At 58.0% G+C, this 23,106-nt stretch overlaps 1 protein-coding gene across 2 annotated transcripts in view; it reads left to right on the forward strand.

Annotated features, from left to right (window-relative positions):
* PTPRN2 (protein tyrosine phosphatase receptor type N2) overlaps positions 1–23,106 on the forward strand; it is a 519,553-nt gene continuing 496,447 nt past the window's right edge. For both annotated transcript variants that reach the window (XM_074366632.1, XM_074366633.1), the window contains exon 1: positions 1–165. In XM_074366632.1, the coding sequence (XP_074222733.1) occupies positions 54–165 (112 nt within the window). In that variant the 5' untranslated portion in view covers positions 1–53. The remainder of the gene's footprint in view (positions 166–23,106) is intronic.

Raw genomic sequence — 23,106 nt, forward strand, 5'->3', positions numbered from 1 at the left:
GCAGCGCCGGGAGCGCGGGGAGGAGCGGCCGCCATGGACTGAGCGCCGCCAACATGGGGCCGCCGCTCGCGCTCCCGCTGCTGCTGCTGCTTCTGCTGCTGCCGCGCGCCCCGCCCGCCGCCCCCGCGCCCGCGCCCCGCGCCCGCCCGCTCCCGGGGCTGCTCGGTGAGTGGGGGTCGGAGTCGGGGGTCGAGGTGGGGGAGGGGCGCCCGAGTGAGGGGGCGGGGGCGAGGGGCTCTCGGTGAGAGAAGGGGGCGTGGGGCGCCCAGGTAGCGAGGGGGAGAGGTTGGGGGAGGGGGCGCCTGCGTGAATAGGGCGGGGGCGTCTCGGGAGTGAGGGGAGGTGGGGGAGGGGCGCGGGGGGCGCGGGGTCCGCGGGTGCTCCCGGCGCGCGCGCGGCAGCAGTTCGTTGCCCCTTGGGGGCCGCGGGGCGGCGGGGACGAGCGCTGCGTGGGTGAGCTCCCCGCGTGTTGGTGCCGCGTGCGCCGCGGGCCGCGCCGGGAGGCCGCGCGGGGAGGGACCCACGCGTGCGCGGCTGGGGTGACTGGGAGGGGCGCGCGGGCGTGGGTCCTTGGCTCCCCCGCGGCCTCGGCCCCACGCGCCGTCCTCCGCGGCCTCCTCCCCGCGCGTCACCACGCGAACTCCTGGGCCAGCTCCGCACAATCAGACGGACATTTTCCTTCTGTGACAGGAGTGGGAGGACGAGGGAGGGGACGAGCCCAAGATCGCCTTCCCTCAGGCACGGCCTTCACCATTTCCACCCAGGGAACGTTCTGTCCCCCACGGACCTCGCTCCGCGCGCATCTTTTTTTTGTTTCGGAGGTTTACCGTAACGCCAGTAAAGGCCAGCGTTTCCGTGGTTTTGAGGCCGGAATTACTGAACATAATAGATTAGAATAATAGGTGTTACCAGACTGAGTCAAATTCAGGTCCAGGGCTGGGAGAGGGGCCTCCTCAGCCGGTCTCCCCCTCCCATCCTGGCCTTGCCCTTCTGGTCTCCCGTGGGGTTCACTGTCCCAGTCCCAAGCAAACAAACTGCAGGGAGCGTTGGGGAGGCGGTCTCCCTAGATTTCTGGCCAATATGGGCCAGTTGCCCTGAATTTCTCCCTTGCTGTCCTGGGTCCTCACGCACTTCCTGGCAGGTGGGGAGCCTGGCACAGCTTGAGGGAGAGCTGGTGCTCCCAGAGGAGAGCTACGCCTGCTGGGGTGGAGTCCCGGGGTGGGTATCTGCTCTTGTCCCCGACATCCTGGGCGATGTTGTCAGAGCCACTTCAGGCACAAGTCATCCTTGCCAGGGGAGCCCCACCTGGGGAGGCCTGGGGGCCTCACTCACTCTGCCCTGACCTCCAGGACCTTGCCCCAAACCAGTGCACCGGTCCGATTCTGCTGGGCTGTGTTCCTTCCTTCCTCTGGCTGAACTGGCATATCACCTTGTGCGAGGGCTGTTTGCTCAGCTGGCCAGACGCCACCCTCCACATGCACACAGGTCAGAGAGACCAGGATTAGCTGACACCGGCCAGTCAGCCTCCTAGGGGAGGCAGCTTCAGTGGGATGAGGAGGGGGCTGGTCCTCGACTTCTCTCTTTCCATTGTAATTGCCAGTTCACAGTGTTATTTAGAAATCAGAGAGAAAGGAGGAAGGGGGAGGTGCTGAGGGCGGGAGCAAAGGAAAAAAGGAAAACCCAGGGACGGAGGGATGTGAAGGGAGAGGGCTGCTCAGCTGCTGGGCCGTGTTGCCTGACGCAGCCATGGTGTTTTGGCTGCAAGCACAGTTGAGTCATGAGGAAGGGGCGCCTCATTCCCCCTCTGTTCACTGTGTGCCCCAAGGGAGCCTCCTAGGTGCAGCCTTGATGTGGGACAACAGTAGGGCCCCGGCATTGTTAGGACTGTCTCAAGGACTCCAGGTGACAGGTTTAACTTCTGTATCCTGAGGAACTGTGCGTACAGACAGTGAGATGGAAGTGTGGTTTTCCCATTTGGGGACCCAACCTGAGGTCTCAGGTAGCCTTGTCTGCCTGTGTATGCTCCTGGTCCTGTTCACCCAGCCTCCTCTCCCTGCACCATCCTCACCCAGAGGGCTGCTACCCTATCTTGGAATCCACATCCTGTCTCCGGACAGCTCAGGGGAGCCATGGTCGCCCCTGAAGGCATATGCTGCCATGTTTCCTCCTTCAGCCACCTGGGTCTTGTTTGATCGTGATCGTACCAACCTCAGTTTCCTGTTGGTGGTGTACGAGGAATGCTGTCTCTGCCTTAGATGTGGCCCAGCCATGTCACTTGTGCCCAGGTATTTATTTAGCAGTTCAATGCTCAGCCTCAACTGAAGGCCCACAGAAGGCACGATTCCAGGAGATGCAAGTTTTGCTCTTCACTTGTATCGTAAAGCTGGGGGGTTGAATGAGGGGCCAGATATCACCAGACCCAAGACCAGTTCTTTCTGCACAGAATGCCGCGCCTTGAGCCAGGGGCCTGTTCACATTTAGCTGGTGAAGGAGCTCTTGCTGAAACGCTGGGTCAACAAAACTCCTGTGTCCAAGTTTATCCACATGCCACGGCGTGACCCTGTTTCCACCACAGCTGTGGGCAGCACCCCAGTGACAGTGGCTGTCCTGCCTCTGCTCTTCAGGGCACCCTTTCCTGTGATCCTGTTGCCTTCCTGACCTGCACCCCGGCTCTGCCCACATCCTTCTGGTGCAGAAGGCCCCTTGAGGCACACAGTGCCTGTTGCTTGTGGCACTATTGTCAGAGCTGAAGGGGGCAGGGATGTGGCACCCCCACCATGGTGTGACTCAGCCTTGCTCATAGCCAGAGCACCGTGGCTCGCCGGGCAAAACGACACCGGCTGCTGAGCAACTCTTCTCCTCACGTGTGTCCATCTTTGGGTTTTCCGTCTCCCTCTTTCTGCCTTTCTCTGTGGTTTCAGGATGTCCTTTTGTTCAGGTGCTCAGTGCTTTCCATAAGTCCGCCGTGAACAGGAGCCTCTTGTCCCTAAGGCATTCTTCAGTTACAGGGAGGCCCGTTTGTGAACCTGCTCTGGCGGCCCCCACGTTGACGAGCAGTTGTAGAAAAGGTCCTCCTCTTTTGCTAAAGAAATAGGAACTTCACTTCCCAAAGGATAGGGTCAACCTTTCATGCAAATTTTGCTTGGAGAATCCAAAGTCAGACCCAGCCAGTGCACCTGGCTTTGAAGAAGGCTCCCATTTCCCTCCTTTGTTTTTGCCTCTTGATTTGCCCACACGGAGCTGGGGAGAGAGCTGCCGGGAGCAGGAGTCAAAGCAGCCTTGCTTTGTCAACGAGATGGCATGATGCTTTATTTTTAAATCAAAGCATCCTTCCTGCCAGGAAAGCACAAATCAGGCTTTACTTCTTGGGGTCCGGCGCTGAGCTCGTGGGCTGTATGGAAATGGGCAGCCCGCCCCTCCCCTGTGCCACCTGCCCCCCGCTGGGCTGCGAGCCCTTTTCCGCCCAGTTGTCTCCTCCTCCTGCTGTGGCTCCTGCAGCCTCAGGTGCTGACGTCCCGGGCAGAGGGACTGGGGCACAGGGATGACCCCAGGCTTCTGGGAAAGGGAGGTGCCAGACAGTGGGCTCCCCCACAAATGCAGGGCGTGGGGTGGAACGGTGACGCGGCTGTCTCCTGTGTCCAGAGAGCACAGTTAAATGTGTCAGACTCAGGAGGGATGTGTGGCATGTGAAGAGGGTTCCAGACGGTCCCCTGTGTTCGTGCAGCTTCACTGTGTGTCTGAGCACCTTGCAGCCCTTCTTTTAAAAGCTGACCTGTTTTTGCACCTGGTTTACCGAGGGCACCGCCAGTGGTGCCCGCTGCGCGGTGCAGGGGTTGCTGCGTCTGTGGTTGTCTGCTCTCCACTTCCCCCGGTGCCGGTGTGGCCCCGCCGGTCCCCTCTGTGTGCCGGGAAGCATAAGGGCAGGGGGACACAGAGAGCCCGCGGCTCGGGGCGGGAGGCAGCTCGAGGCTCGTCCCCCAGGTATGTCTCCTAGGAGCTCTGTGGTTTTCATTGGTTCTTTTCCGTGGTAATAATTTCTGCATTCTGCATTCTGAGTTTACCTTGTTCTGTTGTTTGCATGCAGTATTTTACCTAGTTAGTGAATATAGTTATTCACCCACTTTTCTTTGGGTTTTGAAAGTCAGGAATATGGGGTGAGGAAGGGCCAGCGAGCTGTCATTAGTAAGAGGGTTTCCAGCACCACGATGTCTTGGCTCATCACCTTAGAATTTCAAAATTTTTAATGAAAAAGTGTTTGTAACTGAATGTGGCCCAAATGAAAAGGACCCTCTAACTCTGCATAGCAGGTATTCACGATATGCCTGGGTATGCGCAAATACTGCTAGTTTAAGGATTCTTTATATGTGGAGAGGTGAAGAAAAGCCTAAGAAATGGGCAAAATGGGTTTTATCCAGATGTGGGAGGTAGGTGCAGGCCTGCTGAGGCTGACTGAGAGCCCAGCTTGTCTCTTCTGACAAGATGGTTCATCTCCCGAGAAAGCAAACAGTTGAATTCATGGCAGAAAGCCCTCTGCGTCACGTAGAAGCGCCTGGCAGCTGTTCTCACATTAGTCTAAACTGACCTCCATAAACGTAGGTGCAGCTGGACTTATTTTTCAGATCTTGGTTGACAGGAGGCCAGAAAGCTAGAGAAGCAGGGAACAGCCGGGGCACCTGTCTGCTGGCTGGAGACAGTTTGCTGGAGGAAGAAGGAATTTTCTCTTTCAACTCGCACCTTCTCTGGCTCAGCCACCACCACTCTAACGTCTGCATGTCCAGGGCAGGGAGGGAGAAGGTGCGGCTCTTCTGGAAACACTTATGCTCACATGTTAAGTAACTTTTTTGTTTGTTATTCTGAGCTGATAAGTGGGTGACTCCCATATTAGTCTAAGAAACTGAACTTTGGACTAGAGGTGCTGGGGCCTGAAGCGTGAGGTCCACCTGCATGTAGAGTGGCCCCCGTGTGTGTGACGTGAGGAGGGGAGGTGGCCTCGAGGGCTCTGCGATGATCACTTGGTACCCGCCCTCCTGTGTGGAGGTGGAGGAGAGGGCTTTTGCTTTACTGATTTTTATCTGTTGCCTCCAATTGTATTGACTGTGATTCAGAAAATGCAAGGACACGCCCTCTGCCCCGTGGGGCTGTTCAGGGGCATGGTGCCTGGATGGTGGGGTGAGCTAACAGTTATAAAATAGATTGGGGTGATGTCCCTTTAATTTACTTAAAAATTGTCACGTAGTGGAAGTGAGCTTTTTCCTTAGGTGAATGGCTCTCTGTACAGATTCCAGTGCCAGAGGCCAGAACAGCTTCATCCCCCTGACGCTGCCCCACGCCTCCCCTTTGCAGCCCGCCCCCAGCCCTGGCAACCCCTGAGCTCTCTGCGAGTGGTTATGTGTATACCCCATTTAGCTGTGATGGGCCAGCATTTCTGTCTCCGTTCTATAGATGGAAAGACTGAGACTTGGCGTGGCTAAGAAACCACCGTGGACACCCAGTGCTGGGCTTGGCCCCAGGTCTCCGGCCTTCAGAATTCTGTCCTTTTCCAGCAGATGACCCCAGGAAGGGGCAGGGAGAGCGCTGCAGAATGGGGTCCTAGCGGAAGGGTTCTGTGTGCTGTGAGAGCTTGTCCTCCAGCTCCACAGGAACACGGGCGTCTGGGGGAAGGCGTTGCTTTCCTGTGTTGAGGTTTGTTCTGGTGTCAGATTCGATCCTTTGGCCTCTCCGAGGGGATCTTGATGTTTGGAAGGGGCTGGCTTGTGTTTGGACACCTTCAGCTTCCCCACGATGGCAGGAGTGCAGGCGCCACATGGAAGGCACGGGTTGCTGCGTCCGTGAACTGTTGAGAATGCCTCGGCGCTCCCCTTGGGCTTTTTAAATGCAGTAATACACACACCAAAGAAACTAGCTCTCATTTGAGACTTGTTCCAACAAAAAGTCCACTTCAGAGTAAGGGATGAAGGAGGGATAACTTTCGTAAGAAAAAGGGTAAGAGTAGGTTCCATCTAAGCTTGAGATTTAGAGCGGCAGACGGGCAAGGGATGGGTCACTCAGGTCAGCCGTGAGCCTTCTCAGAGGGCAGCTGGTAGACGAAAGAGTGGACCACCCCACCGTGACGTGGGCAGTCTGTGTCACACTGCGCCATCCCACGTACGGTACAAGGATGTGTTTGGATAGCGTTTGTTTGGTGGAAGGAATTTTCAAAAGAAAGGTTGACCTGGTTTCCAAAGGGAAAAGGCCTCTATATTAACAGTGCGGTCAGTTCTGACTCCGACAGCAAAACGTAGTCAACGTGTAAATGATGGCGCAGCCTCTAAAGGTGGCCCTGGGAGGCCGGTGCCTTTTCCATCTGGGGCTGTGGCTTCAGTCCAGCTCAGAGCAGTAATTAACCTGAGGAGCGTCTCGAAGCCAGTTCGGGGACGTGTGTTCTCTGAAATAGCCGGTGTCCGTGGCACCGGATGCGGCGCAGCAGCCAGGGAGGGCGCAGCTTTCCCCGGCAGGTCGGGGGCGGGAGTGCGGGTGCAGAAGCAGCGTGAGCCGCCGTCCACCAGTCTTCCTGCCTCAAGCCATCTCTGCCCCGAGAGGCACCTCTGCTTTTACCAAAAAACACTTGGGGACTTCTTAAATCTCTTTTTCTGCTTTTGCCTGAAAACAGGCCGAGATTCAGATCACCAAACTTCCACCTGGATTCAGCATTGTCTGAGCAGAGCACAGAGGGGACTGCAGCGAGGAAGGAGCAGGGTCTGCCCCCAGGGCCCAGCCCACCCTGTGACCAAGCCTTCCCTCGGCCTCTCCCCGCCTCACCAGGGTCTTCTGGCCTCGAGTCCCTGACATGGTCACTGTGGAGCAGAGAGGGCCTTAGCAGAGCCAGGAGCTGTCGGCGGCTTCCAGACACGTGGTGGGGTGTGTGGCTGTGGGTCTAGAACACACGTTAGGCGAGAAAAGACAGCATTTCAGGGCGCACGTTGAGGGACCGAGGGCTCCCCTGTCTTTCCATCTGGTAATCTTTACCGTTTGCACTTGGTTTGGAAGTCAGGAGAAGTGAAAGGACTTCCCCCAAATCTCTCTGAATTTATACCACAAGCAAAATACCGAATTCTTCGTGCTTTTGAGAGGATTTTATGAAATGGCGGGAGAGCCCTTGGTGAGAGCAGCCCCGGCGGCCACTTCTGGAAGCTGGGCCTCTCCAGGCTGGTGGCCAGATGACAGACCGGTGTTCTTATTGCAAACAGTGTTACTTTGCTGTAGCTGAATTGACTGCTGAGGTTTTTGCAAAATCATTACCATTTAAAATAATAATATCACTTGTGTGTCTTAATGAGCGTGTTTAAAAAATATTCACACCCAAGTGGGATGCAGTCGGGCTGTGTTCTGACACTGAGGACGAGTCAGCTCGGTAACAGTCGGTTGTCCCTCCATGTCATCCCTTCAAAGAGCTTAAGGCCCTTGGATAGAAGAAATGAGGTTTAGATGATGGTCATACGGACTTCTTACGTGTTTGCATGGGAAGTGCAGTAAAAGGAGACAGTGCATATTCTTTTTCAAAAACAGTAAACACTTTCTTTTAAATAATATTTAAATATTGATATTTGATAGATGCAAAAATCAGAGCCCTTTTTTGGGGTATGTTTGAAATGTCTAGACTGCAGTCTTTTTAAGTGTCTGGAGTTTTGTTTTTTCACCAGGGCATAAACATATTTGACGACAGGGACTGAGGGACTTACGTACCCTAGAGAAGTGTTGGGGTCACACATGGCGCTGGGGACCCAGCTGTGCCGAGCTGCTGCCTCCCATGGGCGACACAGCCAGGGCAGCGCACCCCACCCCAGCCAGCCCCGCGGCAGCTGTCCCAGAGTGAGGACTGTCCAGGGAGGCCCACGTGCTGCCCCGCGGGCTGTCGAGGCCTGGGCCATGGCAGTGATGGCAGAGTGGGGGTCTCACTGCCCCGGCCTGACTCTGGCAGCATTGCTCCTGTGGCCCAGGCTCCACCAAGGCCCCTCTACGGGGAGGGCCCCCACCTCCAGGCTGTGCCTCGCTGGTGTCCAGCAGCCACCGGGCCTAGCCTGCTCTCTGTGTCTTTGGCCTTCTCGCTCTCCCAAAGGAGCTTGGTGACATCTGGACTGCGCTTTGAGGGGTGGTACCTGCCGGCCTGGTGTCCACAGGCCTGCAGGTCTGTCAGGTCCCGTGAGCTCTGCGACCTGCTCGGGCCGTGGGGCTCCTGTGGGAGGTCTGCTGGGCTCTGGCTGGCGCCCCGTCCTTGTGGTTTGCTTCTCCCAGCAGCCTTTCTCTCTGAGAGCGTGACAGGGACAGGCGCCCCCTTCGCTCTCCCCCGGCTGCCGTAGGGCTCCTCGGGGTCCCTGGGGAGGGGAGGCAGAGGTGCCCGACATGGGGGCTGGGGCCCTCCCGTGGGGCACGCTCTGAGGTGAACCCAGCAAGGATTCCAAGTTCCCAGCCAATGTCTGTGTCATACCTGAGGCCTGGAATGTGCTAAAAAAAAATGCAACGGAACAGAGACTTTCTTCTCATGCAGAATCAGGCGTGGGCCGACTTTCTCTGCGGCAGGAGCCAGGCAGGGTCCTGTGCAGGGCGGCCCAGCGCCCAGCTGAGCCAGCGTCTGCTCCCCTGGGAGTGACCACTCCAGGCCTTAGGCCTCCTGTTCGCTTTTGTCTTGTTTGGGGCAAATGCTTCAAGAGGACACACAAGTGGGGAAGCTGAAACCCAGAAAGCACTCGTCTGCGTGGGTTTGCCCTGCTGGGAGTTTCAGCAGAAGGAACCATTTTGATGACTTTGAGTGTAGAAACCCTTCTTAAGTGGAAAAATGATGTTTCAGAATAAAGGTTGGATTCTCAGGGCCGTCTTCTAGAAGCAGGGCCACCTACTCCCTAATACCCACGGCGCCTTCTGACGGCCGCGCCCCTGAGGCGTCATGATGAGGAGTTTAGGGTTCGGCTCCCCCTCGTCTGGGAGGGTGTGGGTGCGGGCACACAGACCAAATAGCCAGAGCTGTGTGGGTTACTCTGCTGGCACACTTCAAACCACCGCCTGGAATTCACGCGACAGCCAGTGAGGCAGTATCAACAGGCCAGTCTGGGAGTGAAAACTCTGTGAGTGAGAAACGTGGTGAGTGTGTTAGGAACGAAGAGTGCAGTACTTAGCTGCGAATTCAGATCCTGCTGGTTGTACCTGCTCTGTCTCTTTGGGAAGACGTCCTTCTCAAAGCATGTCTTGATTTAGTGCTGTTCTGAAAAGGTAAAGATGTGCGTGCAATCGAGCTGAGAATTTTTCTTATTCTCCAAACATTTTGAGGGGGTGAGATACAGATGTAAAATGCATTTTAGGGCGCCAGGAAACTACATTATTGACACAGTAGTACATTAATTAGGAGGTCTGCTGGTGATGTTAAAACCTGATGTGTTTGGTCGGCATTGATACTGTTGAAGAATATGCAGCATTTGCTTAATGAGTAAATGTTTTCCTTAGGAATTCTGAAAGAACATCAGATATCCGGGTTACATTTATAGTCAAACACTAGGGAAAAAAGAATGTTCCAGATTGTTAGAGGCGATCTTACGTAAAACGTTCCACAAAGATTGTAGAAGATTAAATGGGTGCTAACTCCAAAATCAAAGCCTTATTTTGAAAGCGTCTACCCAGGTCTGGGTACATGTGTTCCAAATGTTGTCAGAGTTCCTCCAGGATATCAAAAGATGCTGCTTTGCTCTATAAAATACATGAATAAAGAAGGATGACTATATCCTTTGAATAAAAGGCGGAGGGCTGTGTTAACTTTCAGCCTGGAGAGGAGGGCGTAGTTCCTTTATGTAACCCGGTGGTTCTCAACACTTTTGGTGTCCCAGCCAGGATGCGTGGAGTGCGGCTGGACCCTCTGGAGTGGAGGCAGGGGTGCTGGATGCCCTGCAGTGGACAGGCTGCCCACCCAGAGAACTGGCCGGAACGCCAGCCAGGCCAGCCGAGAAGCCCTGGTGCAGGTGGGGTCTTGGGAGGAAGCAGCTGGCCGTGTGCTCACGTGCAGGGGCAGAGGTGACGGGTTGATGTGGTGCAGAACCAGCCCTAATAGGAAGGAGTCTTGCCTCCTCCAGCCCGCCCAGTCCTAGTGGAGTGACCGCCTGAGGTCTGACCCTGTCACTGTTCTGCTAGAAACTCCCCACACCTCATGGCCATGGCCCATGCCACGTATATGTGTGCCCGTATACACATACATGTGTAAGTGTGTGTATTTGCCAATTACATGCATGTTCTATTGAACTAATGCTTACTACCAAACAAATTAAAAATCAATTTAAGAGAATGAGAAATTAAACATTATCAGTGATTAGTTAATACCGTTGAAGCTACAAAGCATTTCTGTACTCACGAAAAGTATTAGTACTGTTTCAGATGCTTAGCTGTGAAATGTTTCAGTCTCAGTGGCTCAGGGTGTCATGGTCTGCGGTCTCAAGGCACAGTGTGCAGCTGTCCAGTGTTAGTGAGAATGCGCGAGTCCGTATTTGAGAAAGTCTGACAGGTGATTTTTAGCCTCTTTGGCTACTTGCTTGTGGGGTCTGATTGAATCGCTGATCCTTTCACCTCGTCCTGCCTGAAGATCTCCCACCAGGAGGAGTGTCGGCTGGGCCCCTTTTCCGTGTCACCATGAGCCGTCCGTGATTTCTTTGCAAGAATCTCTTCAAATCCGGTTCATGTTCTGTTCGGTTACGGTGGATCCGTAGATCATGCCGCTGGGCACGGGGGAGCGGCGGTGCACTGAGGGGCCGGTGGAGGGTCGCTCACCCTTCCTTCCTCAGAACCTGCCGGCCCGCTTGCCACGGACCCAGTGAGGCTGCAGAGGGAGCCCATACACCAAAGACACTTAGTTGTAAGTCAGTGTAAGGAGGGCATATCTCAATATATACACGCAGTCATTTTTGCTGAATAAATGAATGAACCAGTTGTAGATTTTCAGAGATGGGAAGGACCCTGCTCCAGTTTCATCACTTTACAAGCAACTTCTAAGTAAGGAGACTGAGACGTGGGCATGTGGAGGTTACTAAGCCTCCGAGACCAACCCAGACGGAGCCTAAGGGGGACACGGGGCTTCTCTTTGCCTAAAAGTCTTCAAGGAATGAATACACGTGGCCACGAAGTGGGGGCGAGCTCTTGCTGAAAGTCGGGCCGCTGGCCCAGCTGCTCTTCCAGAATCCCTCTGGTTACCCTGGGATCGGACTCTGTTTTCAGCAGTGACACTGAAGAATGCCCGTTTTCACAAATGTGCGCCATTGTGCTGACTGTATCTGAACGCCTGTCCTGGCCCCGTTAGCACCCAGGGTCGATGTTCTCTGCATTTCTAGGACGCGGCCCCCCTTCTCGTCCCCGCCCTGTTTCTCTGGGTGGGTATAAGATGTCAGTGAAATACTAAGGAATGCTGATTATCAGATGAGGCATCTGTACCAGGAACAGTCATTAATTTAAGGGTTTTTGTAGCAGCAAGATGAGGCGAGGGAATGCATCCCTGCACCAGAAGCACCAGGCTTCCCTGCTCCTGCTCATCACGCAGCACTCTGACCTCCAGAACAACACTGTAAAGTTCAGATTCTCACTGTAAGAACATTTCAAAACGAGTGAAGGGCCTTCAGCCTAGGAGATTTATATACTTGGTTGGAATAAAATGTGAACCATCCAGGAAGTACAGCCTCCCGTTTGGGGGCTTGCCATCCTGGCTTCTGTTGGGGGCTGGTGGCCAGCTCACCTCTTCATCCAGAGACCCCACTTTATGTCAGCTCGGTCGCTTCCTACTGAAGCACAAGATCTAGGGCCGTTTCATTGCCAAGGACCCCAGAGAGAGCCCTGTGTCTGACAGCGGTGGACTGAGCCACTGACCCACTGAGGACCCGGGTCAGAGCGAGGAGTCACAGGGCTGGTGGAGGAGGAGGACGGCGTGTGTGGGGAGGCCCCCCGATCCCAGGCAGGGTCCCTGGAGCACCCCTGAGATGCCGCCTGGGGCCCCAGTGGGCTGCGTACCAGCCGTGGTCCAACAGAGCAGGATGGCCTTGCAGCTGCGAACTTCCTTTTCCCCCGGGGAAGGTTGTGGGGGCAGCAGCAAGAGCCCGGCTTCACTGGAGGAAGGCTGCCGCCTGAGCTCAGAAGCAGCTCCACTGTTCACGTCCACGCCGGGGACTAAACCCAGCGGCAGCTGGCCCTTGGACAGCACTGGTTTGAACTGCATGAATCCACTTACACGTGGGGGTTTTCTGATTAATATGTCACGCTGCAGTCTGAGGTTGATTGAATCTGTGTCGGGCCGAACATGGGACGTGCGTTTCCGTGGGCTTTGGTACCCGTGTGGGTCCTGGAGCCAGTCCCCCATGGATACGAGGGACAAGGGTGCATTTTGAGGAAACTTCAGGGGTCTGTTCTTTGTCAGGCTCCTCTGTTCTCACTGTGGACAGTGTCAGTTTTCCACTGAACTGTACAGCGAACCAGGTAAACCTCCACTCACTGCAGTGGGCCAAGTCCCTGCTGTGTGCCAGGCCTGGTTCTGGGCATGGGAGCTGCAAACACAAGACAGGTCCGTGGGCACGGAACCCTCTCTGCCTCCCGGAACTGTTACCAAGCCAGGTTCGTTCCACCTGACACACAGCAGGTGCCACGCCGAGATGCCGGGGCGCACCTGCAAGGCAGCCAGGCGCGGAGACAGGAGAGCCCATCTCAGACCCGCCCCCCCCGAAGGCGGGGCGTCGGCGCCTGTGGGATGAGGACTGAAGGCGCAGGCCTGGCTGAGGCGCGGGGAGTGGGGGCAGGTAATTGGGAGGAGGTGCCGCTCGCCGGCCTGCGCAGGTGTAGCTGGGCTGTAGGCCCACGGGGGTCAACCGCGCAGGCCCAGCTGGGGGATCGGCGGCCCGTCCCGGCTCTTCCAGCTGGGCTGGGACCAGACGCAGCTGCTCCGGGTTCCCGGGAAGCTGCCCGAGTGGGCGGCCCGTGTAGGCCCTGTGTTGCTTGGAGGGCGCCATGTCTTAAAACGACAGTAATCAGGGAAGGCAGGTAAGGTGGGTCTGACCCATTACCCACAGTTTCAGAGCATCCTCTGCCTCCAGAACCTCTCCTGCCTTCCAGAACTTTCCATGGCCTCCAGAAGCCCACCAGGGCTGTTCTCTCTCCTGTGAATTCCTACTGCTTGTCGCAGAGTGGAGTTTTATTAAGATGTTCCACGTAGTGACTAGGGTTTTCCGTGCCACATGCGTGGTGTTGGTTTGGGAAGCCCTTTTCAGACAAGGGCTTCCCATGTGAGGAGACTTGTGTGCAAGCACCACGTTTCTCTCTTCCGTGGTGTCTATTTTGTTGTGTTTCCTAATTCTCGCCAGGAAACGGAAGTGGCGCTTGTGAGGTTGGCTTTTACGTTTTACATGCGTGCTTTCCACTAGCTGTGCTGACAACCGTGGGCCTTGTTAAAAATCACACGTGGGCATCAGGTCCAGCGTGGAAGCACACCTTGCAAACGCTCTCCTGCGCGCGCGGGGGCCGGGCAGCAGGCACTTGGGAAGGCGGGGACGCTGTCTGTGCCCGGGCCTCCTCCCCCACCGCCTCCCCCTTCACAGCCTTGGTGTTTGCTGTCTGGGTCCTTTGAGGCTTTGTGAGGGGAGCTGCTCGGTCGGGCGAAGGAAGCTCGCGGAGAAGCCCCTGTCCAGGAGCCGCCCTGGAAAGGCAGAAGGGTCAGCCTCCGTGCTGTGAATTGTTTCCGTCTCCACGGAGCACGATCGGCCTCGACCCCGAGTCTATGAAGCGCTCGGTGAATCGGCGCCTACCCGTCATCGGCAGGGCCTTTGCTGGTGCGGGTTCGGGGGCCCGTGAGGACACTGCTGCTCTGTGCCCCGCACGGCTTGTGTGGGGGCCACGTCCTGACGAACACCAGGAAAACGAGAGTGAGGGATCTCCAGGAGGAGACGAGGCTGGGAGGGGAGGCTCTTGCCTAGGTGTGCACACTCGGCGGTGCGGGCTGGGCCTGGGCGCTCAGGCCCGCGTGTGGCCCTCGGCGCGCTGTGACCTCCCGGGCCCTGGGCCCAGGCTGGGAGTGGACAGCATCTGAGTGCGTGCTAGTTTAGCCTGGAGTTCACACTGTTGGCAGATCTCCTTGGTATACTGGAAAAGGAAATCTACTCTAAAAGTTGTTTTTTTCCCCAAAGACCCCAGAAGGAATTACTCAGTGTGGCTGCCGTGTCTGTTAGTTAAGAAAAAAGTAATGGTTTCACGATTTTGTGACCAAACTGTCTACTTTCTCTGGACCTCAGTTTCCCCGTCTATGAAACGAGAACGTAGGACCCACGTGTTCATAGTCACATAATTTAGAAACACTAGCTCTCAGTAAGTGAGAGCCCCCTCCTTTGCGTGGGCCTTCGTGCAGTAGTGGACGTAGCTCGTGGCACACTGGCTGGTCATTTCTGCGTTCCGGGTGACGGCTCACCCATCGCGCACATCTGGGCTGGGCCGGGACCCTTTGCAGAGCCTGCCTCCCCTGAGGGCCCCGCAGTCTCCCTGCTCCTCCTCCCTGGCCTCTCGCGTCCTCCTGGAGGGCTGTGCCCCCAGCACTGCCATCAGGTCAGCCATCTTGGATGCTGGGCGGCCTGCTTGGCACAGGCCAGGAATGCACGGGCTTGTCAGGTAACGAGCGTCCTGGAGGTCTGGAGGGAGCCTTGATGAAGAGCCTTCCTAAAATACGCGCTGCCGGGTTGACGTCTGTTCCGGCGTCTGGAGGGGGCGCGGGCACAGGCACCGCGGCTCAGCCAGCATGTTTGTCACGGTGACAGGGCAGCCTGGTGTGAGCTCAGGCGTCTCCCGGCCTGGAATAAGCAGGAGTAAACACCATCAGCATCCGGGAGGCGCGGGCGAGACGCGTTTCATTCACTCGGCTGGACGAGGGCCATCTGGCACTGTTCAATTTTTCACCACTTCCGTAGTTTAGTTTTGCCAACAGACCTGCCATGAACAGGACCATCCATGACCCACGAAGACGGGGCGGGGGTCGGGGGGAGCCGTGCCCTCCTCCCGCCGGAAGAAAAGGATGAGGATGAAAATCCTTTTCTCCTCTGGACACGTTTGAAGTGGGGAAGCCCCGAAGTCTGGCCGTTCGCTAGTCCAGGCCCCTCACCTGTGAGGAGCACCAGCCCGGGACACCAGGTGTCCTGGGGTTAAAGGTTGGGGCTGCCTGTTCCGGGCGGCTGGAAGGGGAGGGAGGCAGGCCGCGGGGTTGCGCGCTGGCCTGGAGGGGGGTCTGCAGTGGCCCCGGGGCCCTGGGTGTGACATCTTTGTCCCCCAGTGCTCAGGAGCCCACGGGACCTTCTGATGCTGGTGGTCGATCTTCAGTTTCTTCAAAACTGAGTGTGATCTCAGGGGAAGGTTCTCAAGGGCAGGAAGACGGCTCAGACCAAGGGCCTGTTTGGGGGACAGTGCTGGGGTTGGTGGACAGGCTTGGGGTCAGGTGACCAGGAGGCTCTCAGTGCCCCCGTTCTCAGTCTCCCGCCCTGCGAGGGGGCCTGTGTGGTGAGGCCAGGTCAGACTGTTTCTGCGGATCCTGCAGAGCCTGACCGTGTATCCTGGGTCCGAGCGTCAGGGGTCGGCTCCCCGGTTCCCCTTGGACTGCGGGTGAGGCCGGGGGGTGTGATGTCTAGGCAGGAGTCCTCCCCACACCAGGATCCCAGGGGCAGCTGCACTGTGTGGACACAGCTCCTTGGGACTGGACCCAGTAGGGCCGTGGGTGGGGAGGACCATCCGGTGGCGGGGCCCTGACTCCACCTTAGGGTGGGTCTCGGCAGCCGGCCAGGCTCCATTCCCAACGGGAGTATTTGAAAGTTGCTTGGTTAGCCTTTGTGAGTTTGGCTCTGACAGCCCTGCTGCAGGGACAGTCGGTCCTGGTCCTCAGACAGGCAGCTGGGCTCTCTTCCGTCCCGGGGCCCCGAGGTGAAGGAGAAGGCTCACGCTGGTTTGGTCTGTCCTCGCCTCTGCCCACAGAAAGGGCTCCCAGCCACGTAGCATCCCTGGGGCTGCACGTGGTTTTTATGAAGGCAGTGCAGGGGGCAGGCACCGAGGGGCTCCCCGTGGTTTCCCACGAGTCAGACCCCAGAAGGAGGTAGCGCCTGCACAAAGGGTCCACGTGGGCCCTGCTTGTCCCGCCGTGAAGTCCCTCCTGGGTCCGCACGTGTCTCTGTGCTCCGGTGAGACCTTCATCCTCCCCGTGTTCCTGCTGCCTGAGCGGTCCCTCCAGGCCCTGCCCGATGATCTCTGACCTGCCCTGGAAGTGAACTGGTGCTGGATGAAGCTGAACCAGAATGGGTCTAAAAGGTGGCGGTGGGGAGGGGAAGGCAGGTGATCCCGGGGCCCCGCTGGGGTCGGGGAGGGGGCAGGAAGTGTCTCCAGGCTGCACAGAGTCTGGGGTGACTGGCGAGGGGTGGGGCCGCCCACTCACACGCTCTGTTGGTGGGAGTGGGGTTATCTCAGCTTGTGGGCAGGGCGTTGACTGTTTCCACCCCAAAACGCACAGATCTGTGACCTGAAGTCCCACTCGGAGGAATCTGGACTACAGCCTGCTTGCACACGTGTGCGGCGGTGCTTGTGCATGGGCCTGCACTGCTGAGGCTTTGGCTATAAAATAAAACTAGAAACAACCTAATTTTTCGTGATGAGAGACTGGTTAAGCGTATGCTGTGTTCATACCATAGGACCTGCAACTGTTAGAAAGGTTGAGGCGATTTGGTTCAATATCGGGAGGAACGGTTAACCAGGTGGCTGCGCGCCGGGCCTGCCCTGCCCTGCCCCTGTACTCACATGTCCTGTCCAGTCCCCGCAGTGGCCCTGCGGTGCAGGAGCTGCTCTGGAGCGTGTTGCACAGACACACTCAGGCACGGTGGCCTCGGGGCCCAGCTCTGAGCCCACGGTAAACGGCCAGGTGCGAAGAATGACCCCGTCAGCAGGTTTTAAATGTACAGACATATGTCCTGCACACAGAAAAGAGCATTCATTAAAAAACAGGAATCTTACCAAGGACTTCTTTTCAAAGTTTATTAGGGGCTGAGAAGAGGGAGGTGAGACTGGGCTGAGAGACTCCCCACCCCCCGCCCTGGGGCCTCCGTGCCGCGCTCGGCCCTGGTTCAGGCCGTGGGGCCCGCAGAAGGGAGGCCCGAGCTGAGGAGGACGCCCAGGTGTCGGAGGCGGGAACGCACACCCGGCCCGAGCTGCAGGAGCGCTGAATGCAGCGTGATTAGCTCCATCTGGGGGAGGATTCGTTGTAATCAGGTTGTTTTTCTGGGCTTTGCAGCCCAGTTGTTCTCCAGCTTGTGCCGGCTGGGTGTTGGCACTGCCTTACCCAGACTTCAGACTATGAACCATCACTGCCAGTTTGCACACTGCTGTGTGAATGAGACTTGCGTTTTGTGATGCTTTCAGTTCTTCCTGGTGCCCTGGGCCCCTTACACTGAATCCTTCCCATGTCAGACTTCCAGAAAAGCATGATGGTGGACAGTTTCTGCTGGAGAGACAAGCAGTGATTCTGTCTCTCCTGAGATGTGCTTCCAGGCACCCCCACCCAGGGACTTCAGCTGCAAAGTAGCAATCCTGCTCGGTGGCAGGGGTTTCAGCTCTCAGGTCACCCCGTGCTGGGACACCTTCTCTGCCCACACGAGGCAGCGGGGCTCTCTGTGCATGAGGGTTTGGCCGGCTGGGTAGTTCCTCTGCAGCCAGGAGGACCCTCCCTGCCCCAGGGAACAGTTGCTGTGGGAAGTACCGAGCTACCAGTGTTACAGAACCAAACCTGGGTCCACTGGCTGGACTCAGCCAAGCCGGCCTCCTGACGCCGGGTTGTGGTGAAGGAACGCACAGCGTGATTGCAGGCCCAGCGAGGAGCACGGCAGCTCCGACTCAGAAGCCCTCAACTCCCCCTGGCTCTCAGGGAAGGGTTTCTAAAGACAGGAGGAGAGGGTCGCAGGGTGTACGATCAGCTCTGGTTCTCCCTGCTGAGTGCTGTTCTCCACAACAAGCCTGTGACTTTTGGGGATTCTTTCTTGTATCCTTTTGGTGCGGACACATGCAGGGACGTTACTGCTGCCCCCGCGTGGTCTGTACACGGCAGGGCAGCCTCGCCAAGTGCCCAGGATCGCGGCCCCGCCCCAGCCGCTTCCACCAGAGCAGCTCTGCTTCTGTGTCTGATGCAGTTGGTGTTCTGGAAGGTGGTCAGCACCCCTTTGTTTTACAGTGAGTGGATGAGGACGGGGTGTGGGGCATGTCCTGAGTCAGAAGTCCAGCAGGGGCAAACCCCTGCCGTTCTGCGCCGGGACTGGTGGGGCCGCCGGGCAGCTCGGCTCCTAACCAGGGCGCTTCTGAGAGTCAGAGGTGCGGTGGTCAGTGGTGTTCTAGGTGCAAAGGGGCCGCCTGGGGGCTTGGGAGGGTCCCCACAGGCCAGCCTGGGCCACTCGGGGGGCTCGACTGCTTCCCTGGTGGCTCCAGACCCCAGGAGCCCCTGTAGGGCCACGTGGAGAGCAGAGAAGTCAAATACGAGGGGCCCTGCCTGTGTTGCCTATAGACCTGGCGCCGGGCCCCGGTTTTGTGCACTTGCTCCAAGACCAGGTCTGTTGGTCTGTCACAGGCCTCCAAAGACCTTTGTTTTATTTAGCGCTTCCTGGGAAGAGCAGCGTCTTGGGAATGCGCCCCCGCGAAACCATGGCACCTGCAGGAGCCACGTGGGGCCCGAGAGCGCACGCCTGCAGGGCCGCGGGTCACCTGGGGCCAGAGGGGCTCCTTGGGGGTTCTGGGGCAGAAGCAGGGGCGGCCCGAGTCGGGGTGTAGCGAGGACTGCCTTTTTCATCCAGCCGCGGCCCGGCTTCTCATGGGGGTCCCCGGTGGCCTGCGGGTTCCACGCAGACCTGGATGAGTGGCCGCTGGCCTCCCTCCTGGCCTGGGTGGTGAGCGTCCTCACAGGGCCTTGCCTGTGGGGAGGTGGGAGGGGAGGTGGGCGGGGAGGTGGCCACCAGCCCTCCGGTTTTGGGTTTGGCCCAGTTGGTGCTGCCGTGGTGCCCCGGGCTTCCTTCCCTTGCGGCCCACAGATATGTTGGCCTTGCTGAGCCCACACCCTGCATTGTTTGTGGGGGAACTGGATCCAGTCCTGGGGCAGGAGGCACAGGGCTGGCTGTGGGCCTCTGCCTTCTGAGTGCGCACGCGAGAGAAGAGTGGCTTTTATTTAGGGACCACGGCTTTCCCAGGGGGCTGGCTAGTCTTTCTGTTTATCGCTGCACGCTGGTGCGTGGAGCCAAGTACAGTCCTTGAGAAGTGTCCACAAAGCACTGGATGGAGCGGAGCTGTGGGTGGGTCTACTGCTGGCGGCTTGAAAGGCGGACAGAGGCCACTGGGTGCAGCCGGGAGCTCGGCGCTCCTGGAGGACCTCGCATTAAAGGCCGTCTGGGTCCAAGGTGAGCTGCTCTCTGACCCAACAGAAGACCATTCTGAGGGGCTTGCTCTAGGCAGAACTACACAGTATGAAGAAAGTCAGCTTTCCCCGCCCAGAACTAAATTCCAAGGGGTCGCGACATGGGGTTAGGGGTAGGGAGGAGGACGAGACCTTGGCGGGGAGCTGGGGTACGCGAGGAGCAGGTGAATTTCCAGGCTGGGTCGCTGCCTGTCCGCCTGCACGTGCTCTGGCGGGGTGGCTCAGCCGGTACCCGCCCACCGTGGACGCGCCCTGGGGAGTGACGGTGCGGCCCCATGTGAGAAGACACACAGGGGCCCCTCTCAAGCCTGTGCCCTCCCGGCTGCTGGCCCTGGGGCTCCCGGGGTGGGGGACAGCTGGGGTTTCCGTGCAGCGTCATTCTGGTCAGTCTCCTTCCTCCGATTGGCCCTCTGAGCACCTGGGAGATAATTCTCGTGTGCCTCAGGGGACAGAGGCTGCCACTGTCCAGCAAGCACCTGCTTTCAGAGAGTGTCAGGTGGAGGACGGCCAGCTGGACACCTCCAAGGGCCTGACGTGTTGCCGGCAGCGATTTGTTGAAAGGTCCGAAGCTGTGCTCTGAGCTTGTGCGCGGGAGCCCCGTCTCCGGGCGGGAGGGGTGTCCTCCGAATGCTGACCGTGCCTCCCGCCCTGACTCCTCCCTGCTTTCTCACCCCCAGGAGGACAGGCCTGGCTCCAGAGTCTTGGTTTCTTGTCACTGTGCCCCCTTGGCGTCTCACGGTCCCCCACAACGTGACAGGGGGCCCGAGCACCTGGCCGTTTGCTGTCTGGCTTGTTGAGGGCTCTCCCGGGATGATGGTGAGGCCTGGCTTGGCTCTCTTGCAGTCAGCGGGACATTGGGGTGGGACCTGGAGTTGCTTCGGGAGAGAACAGGTGACACGCCCTGTGTGACTCTGCGTTTCTGAGCCTTAGTTTCCTCAGATGTAAAATGGGAGGAGCAGACCAAGTAACACAGAGCACGTCGAATCCTAAAGGCCTCTGTGGGTTCAGTTTTTCACTGTCCTTTCACTCAGCGAGCGGTCGGTCAGTGGGGCTCCAATGCCGGCTGCTCAGGGTCAGACATAGTCTGATTAAAGTGAACATGCTTTGTAAGCAGAAGTGACGCTGTTGTGTCTTAATGTGAAAGTGAGCTCTGAGCTTCCTGGCAGCCAAAGCAAAAGTAAGAACTCACCAGTTCACACAGTTTGTACAGCCGATCAAGGAACTGGTCGAGCACCTTCGTTTGGTCCAGGCCCTGCCCGGGCCTGGGAGGAGGTCACCGAGATGGCCTCAGATCAGAGCAGGCCTGCGTGGAGGGGTGGCCCGCTGTGCTGGAGGGATGGGGAGGGCCTGCTGACCTGGCTCAGGTGTGTGCGGGCATCTGCCCCGCGCCCATCCGCAGCCCCCAGAAGTTACTGCTGAGTTACATCTTGTAAAATCTGAGAGTCCTAAAGGGAAAGGGGATGTGGTAAGATTCTGGAGCAGCTGAGAGTCCACTGGTCACTCTCTCCTTGACCACAGCTCCCGTTCCTCTCAGGAGTCTTGTGTGGCCGTCAAACCCTCCTTAGTAACCAATGCAAAGTGTTGGTGGGTGTCCTGTGCATGTGTTTCGAGGCCTCGCAGAGGCCCATTTGGCCGGAGACGTGACCGTGTCGATCCTGGGAGGGTGTGGGGGTGCCCACGAAGTCCTGCTTGGAAGGAGGGTTTGCGTGGAACAGGGCATCTTCCGGACTTCGCGGCCCCCGGCTCCAGCGGTGATGGGGCAGCCAAGGGGCTCGGGTGGAAACAGGCTTTCTGACCATGACACGGTGGGCTTCACAGGGGCTCTGCTTGCTTTGGACAGGTGCTCATCTGGGGTTTGTGTTCTCAGCAGATTTGTGTGGGAAGGCAGAGCCCCAAGGTCATATCTGCATAGCCCACCCTCCAGGTGCCAGGTTGATGGCAAGCCCTGCGGTCTCCCCACTTTCTTTCTGCCTGAAGGAAGCAGGCTGTGGCCCCCAGACACCGTGCCCCTAGTCTTGGAATGTGGCACGCTGTGTCAGGAAGGCATGCACAGTCCAGTGGGCTGGGCTCTGGGGCCTGGCGGGCAGCCTCCCCCAGGAGGAGACAGCTCGTCTCCCACCCATGGAGGTTGGAGGGGGCGGGGGTTTGGATAGCCCAGCCCCGCCCAGGACAGCCCACACCTGACTGCGTTTTGGCAAAGGACTAGGAAGTAAAATTGGCCTTTCGAGGTAAAGATCGGTTGATGGGCACAAAGACCTACCCTGGAGGGCGTCCAAATGCTTTGCTCCAGTGAACTCCTGAGGTCACAGACGGGGTCAACAGGCGAGGGTTGTCCCCTCCCGAGTGCCAGCTGGGCGCCGGGGAGGGCCGGGCCTGTGAGCAGGGCCCGGTGTCGGTTTGTATTACACATGTCCTGGCACTCACCGTGTTTGCAGTGAGGCCTCCCACAATAAAGTGCGGCTTTGGAGAATGCAGCCCTTAATGTAAGACTGTGTTTGTATGCACGTCCCAAAGCGCTAATATTATAATGTCAAATGTTCTGCCGTCTTGGCAGGGGTTTTTCTGAGATGATGCAGTAACCCTCAGTCCTGTTTTTCCATCACATCCCAGGGTGTTTTAGTTACCTTAAGAAGGGAAATAAAATGCAGAAGCGACCCAGCTGTTTGTAGCGTGCTGCCCTTCTGAGGGCTTTACGAACAATGAGAAGGGTGCGCTGGGTGGGGACCACACCGCACGTGGGCCGCCCTGCTGAGGACCGCCCATGCTCTGGCGGGGCGTTTCTTCTCACTGGGCGGCCTCACGGGGCGTTGGTGGGGAGGGCCCTGCAGGTGAGGCCGACCGGAAGGCGGGGCCCCGGGTGGTGCCCGCAGGAGCTCAGGGTCGACGAGCTTGGATTTCCAACCGGGGTCTGGCTCTCCTGTTCACAGAGGATCCGGAATCTGCCACAGAGGACTGACAGTTGGAGGGGCCCATCTCTCCAAGTGGAGCCGAAAGGCCCAGGTTTGCCGTCCTCAGACGTTAGTGCTGTGCGGCAGCAGTGCTTAGGGGTGTCCTTCATTAACACCCGAAGAAGGAAGAGGGGGTTTGTAGGCTTTGGTTCTAGAAGACAAGTTCCCGGTGCGCGCTCTGGGGCAGGACAAACGCGGTGGGTTATTTGCTGTCCAGAGTCTCGGGGTGAAGCTGCCAGTTGGCGGCTGCGGCTGTGGGCATGTCAGGGAGCCAGTGATGACGGACAGACGCCTAGAATGTCGCTCGACACTCACGACAAAAGTCCTCCCTGCATCTTCCGAAGGAGAGGCCGGGAGCCCGGCTCTTGAGGGGCTGCAGCGAGCGTGGCGCTCCAACAGCACCACCTCCGCTGGGGCTTGTGGCCACACGGCCAGGGTGAGACTTGGATTCCAGTCCCACAGCAGTTCGGGTGGTGCGGCCTCAGGCAGATCGCGGGGCCTCGCAGAGCCTGCTTCCTCATCTGCGAAGCGGGGATCTATGTCCTGCTGGCTGTTGTGAGGGTTAGACAAGGTCACTATGGGAAGTGCTTTGTGGGTAGAGCTCAGTAAATACTTGACAAACGTGCTGCACGGCCAGCAGATGTCAGATGTCGCTCCACAGGTGGGTGAGCACACGAGACACTTGTCGGATGAGTCCTCACCGCA

Source organism: Camelus bactrianus, chromosome 7 (assembly GCF_048773025.1).
Source record: "Camelus bactrianus isolate YW-2024 breed Bactrian camel chromosome 7, ASM4877302v1, whole genome shotgun sequence".
Classification (NCBI taxonomy): domain Eukaryota; kingdom Metazoa; phylum Chordata; class Mammalia; order Artiodactyla; family Camelidae; genus Camelus; species Camelus bactrianus.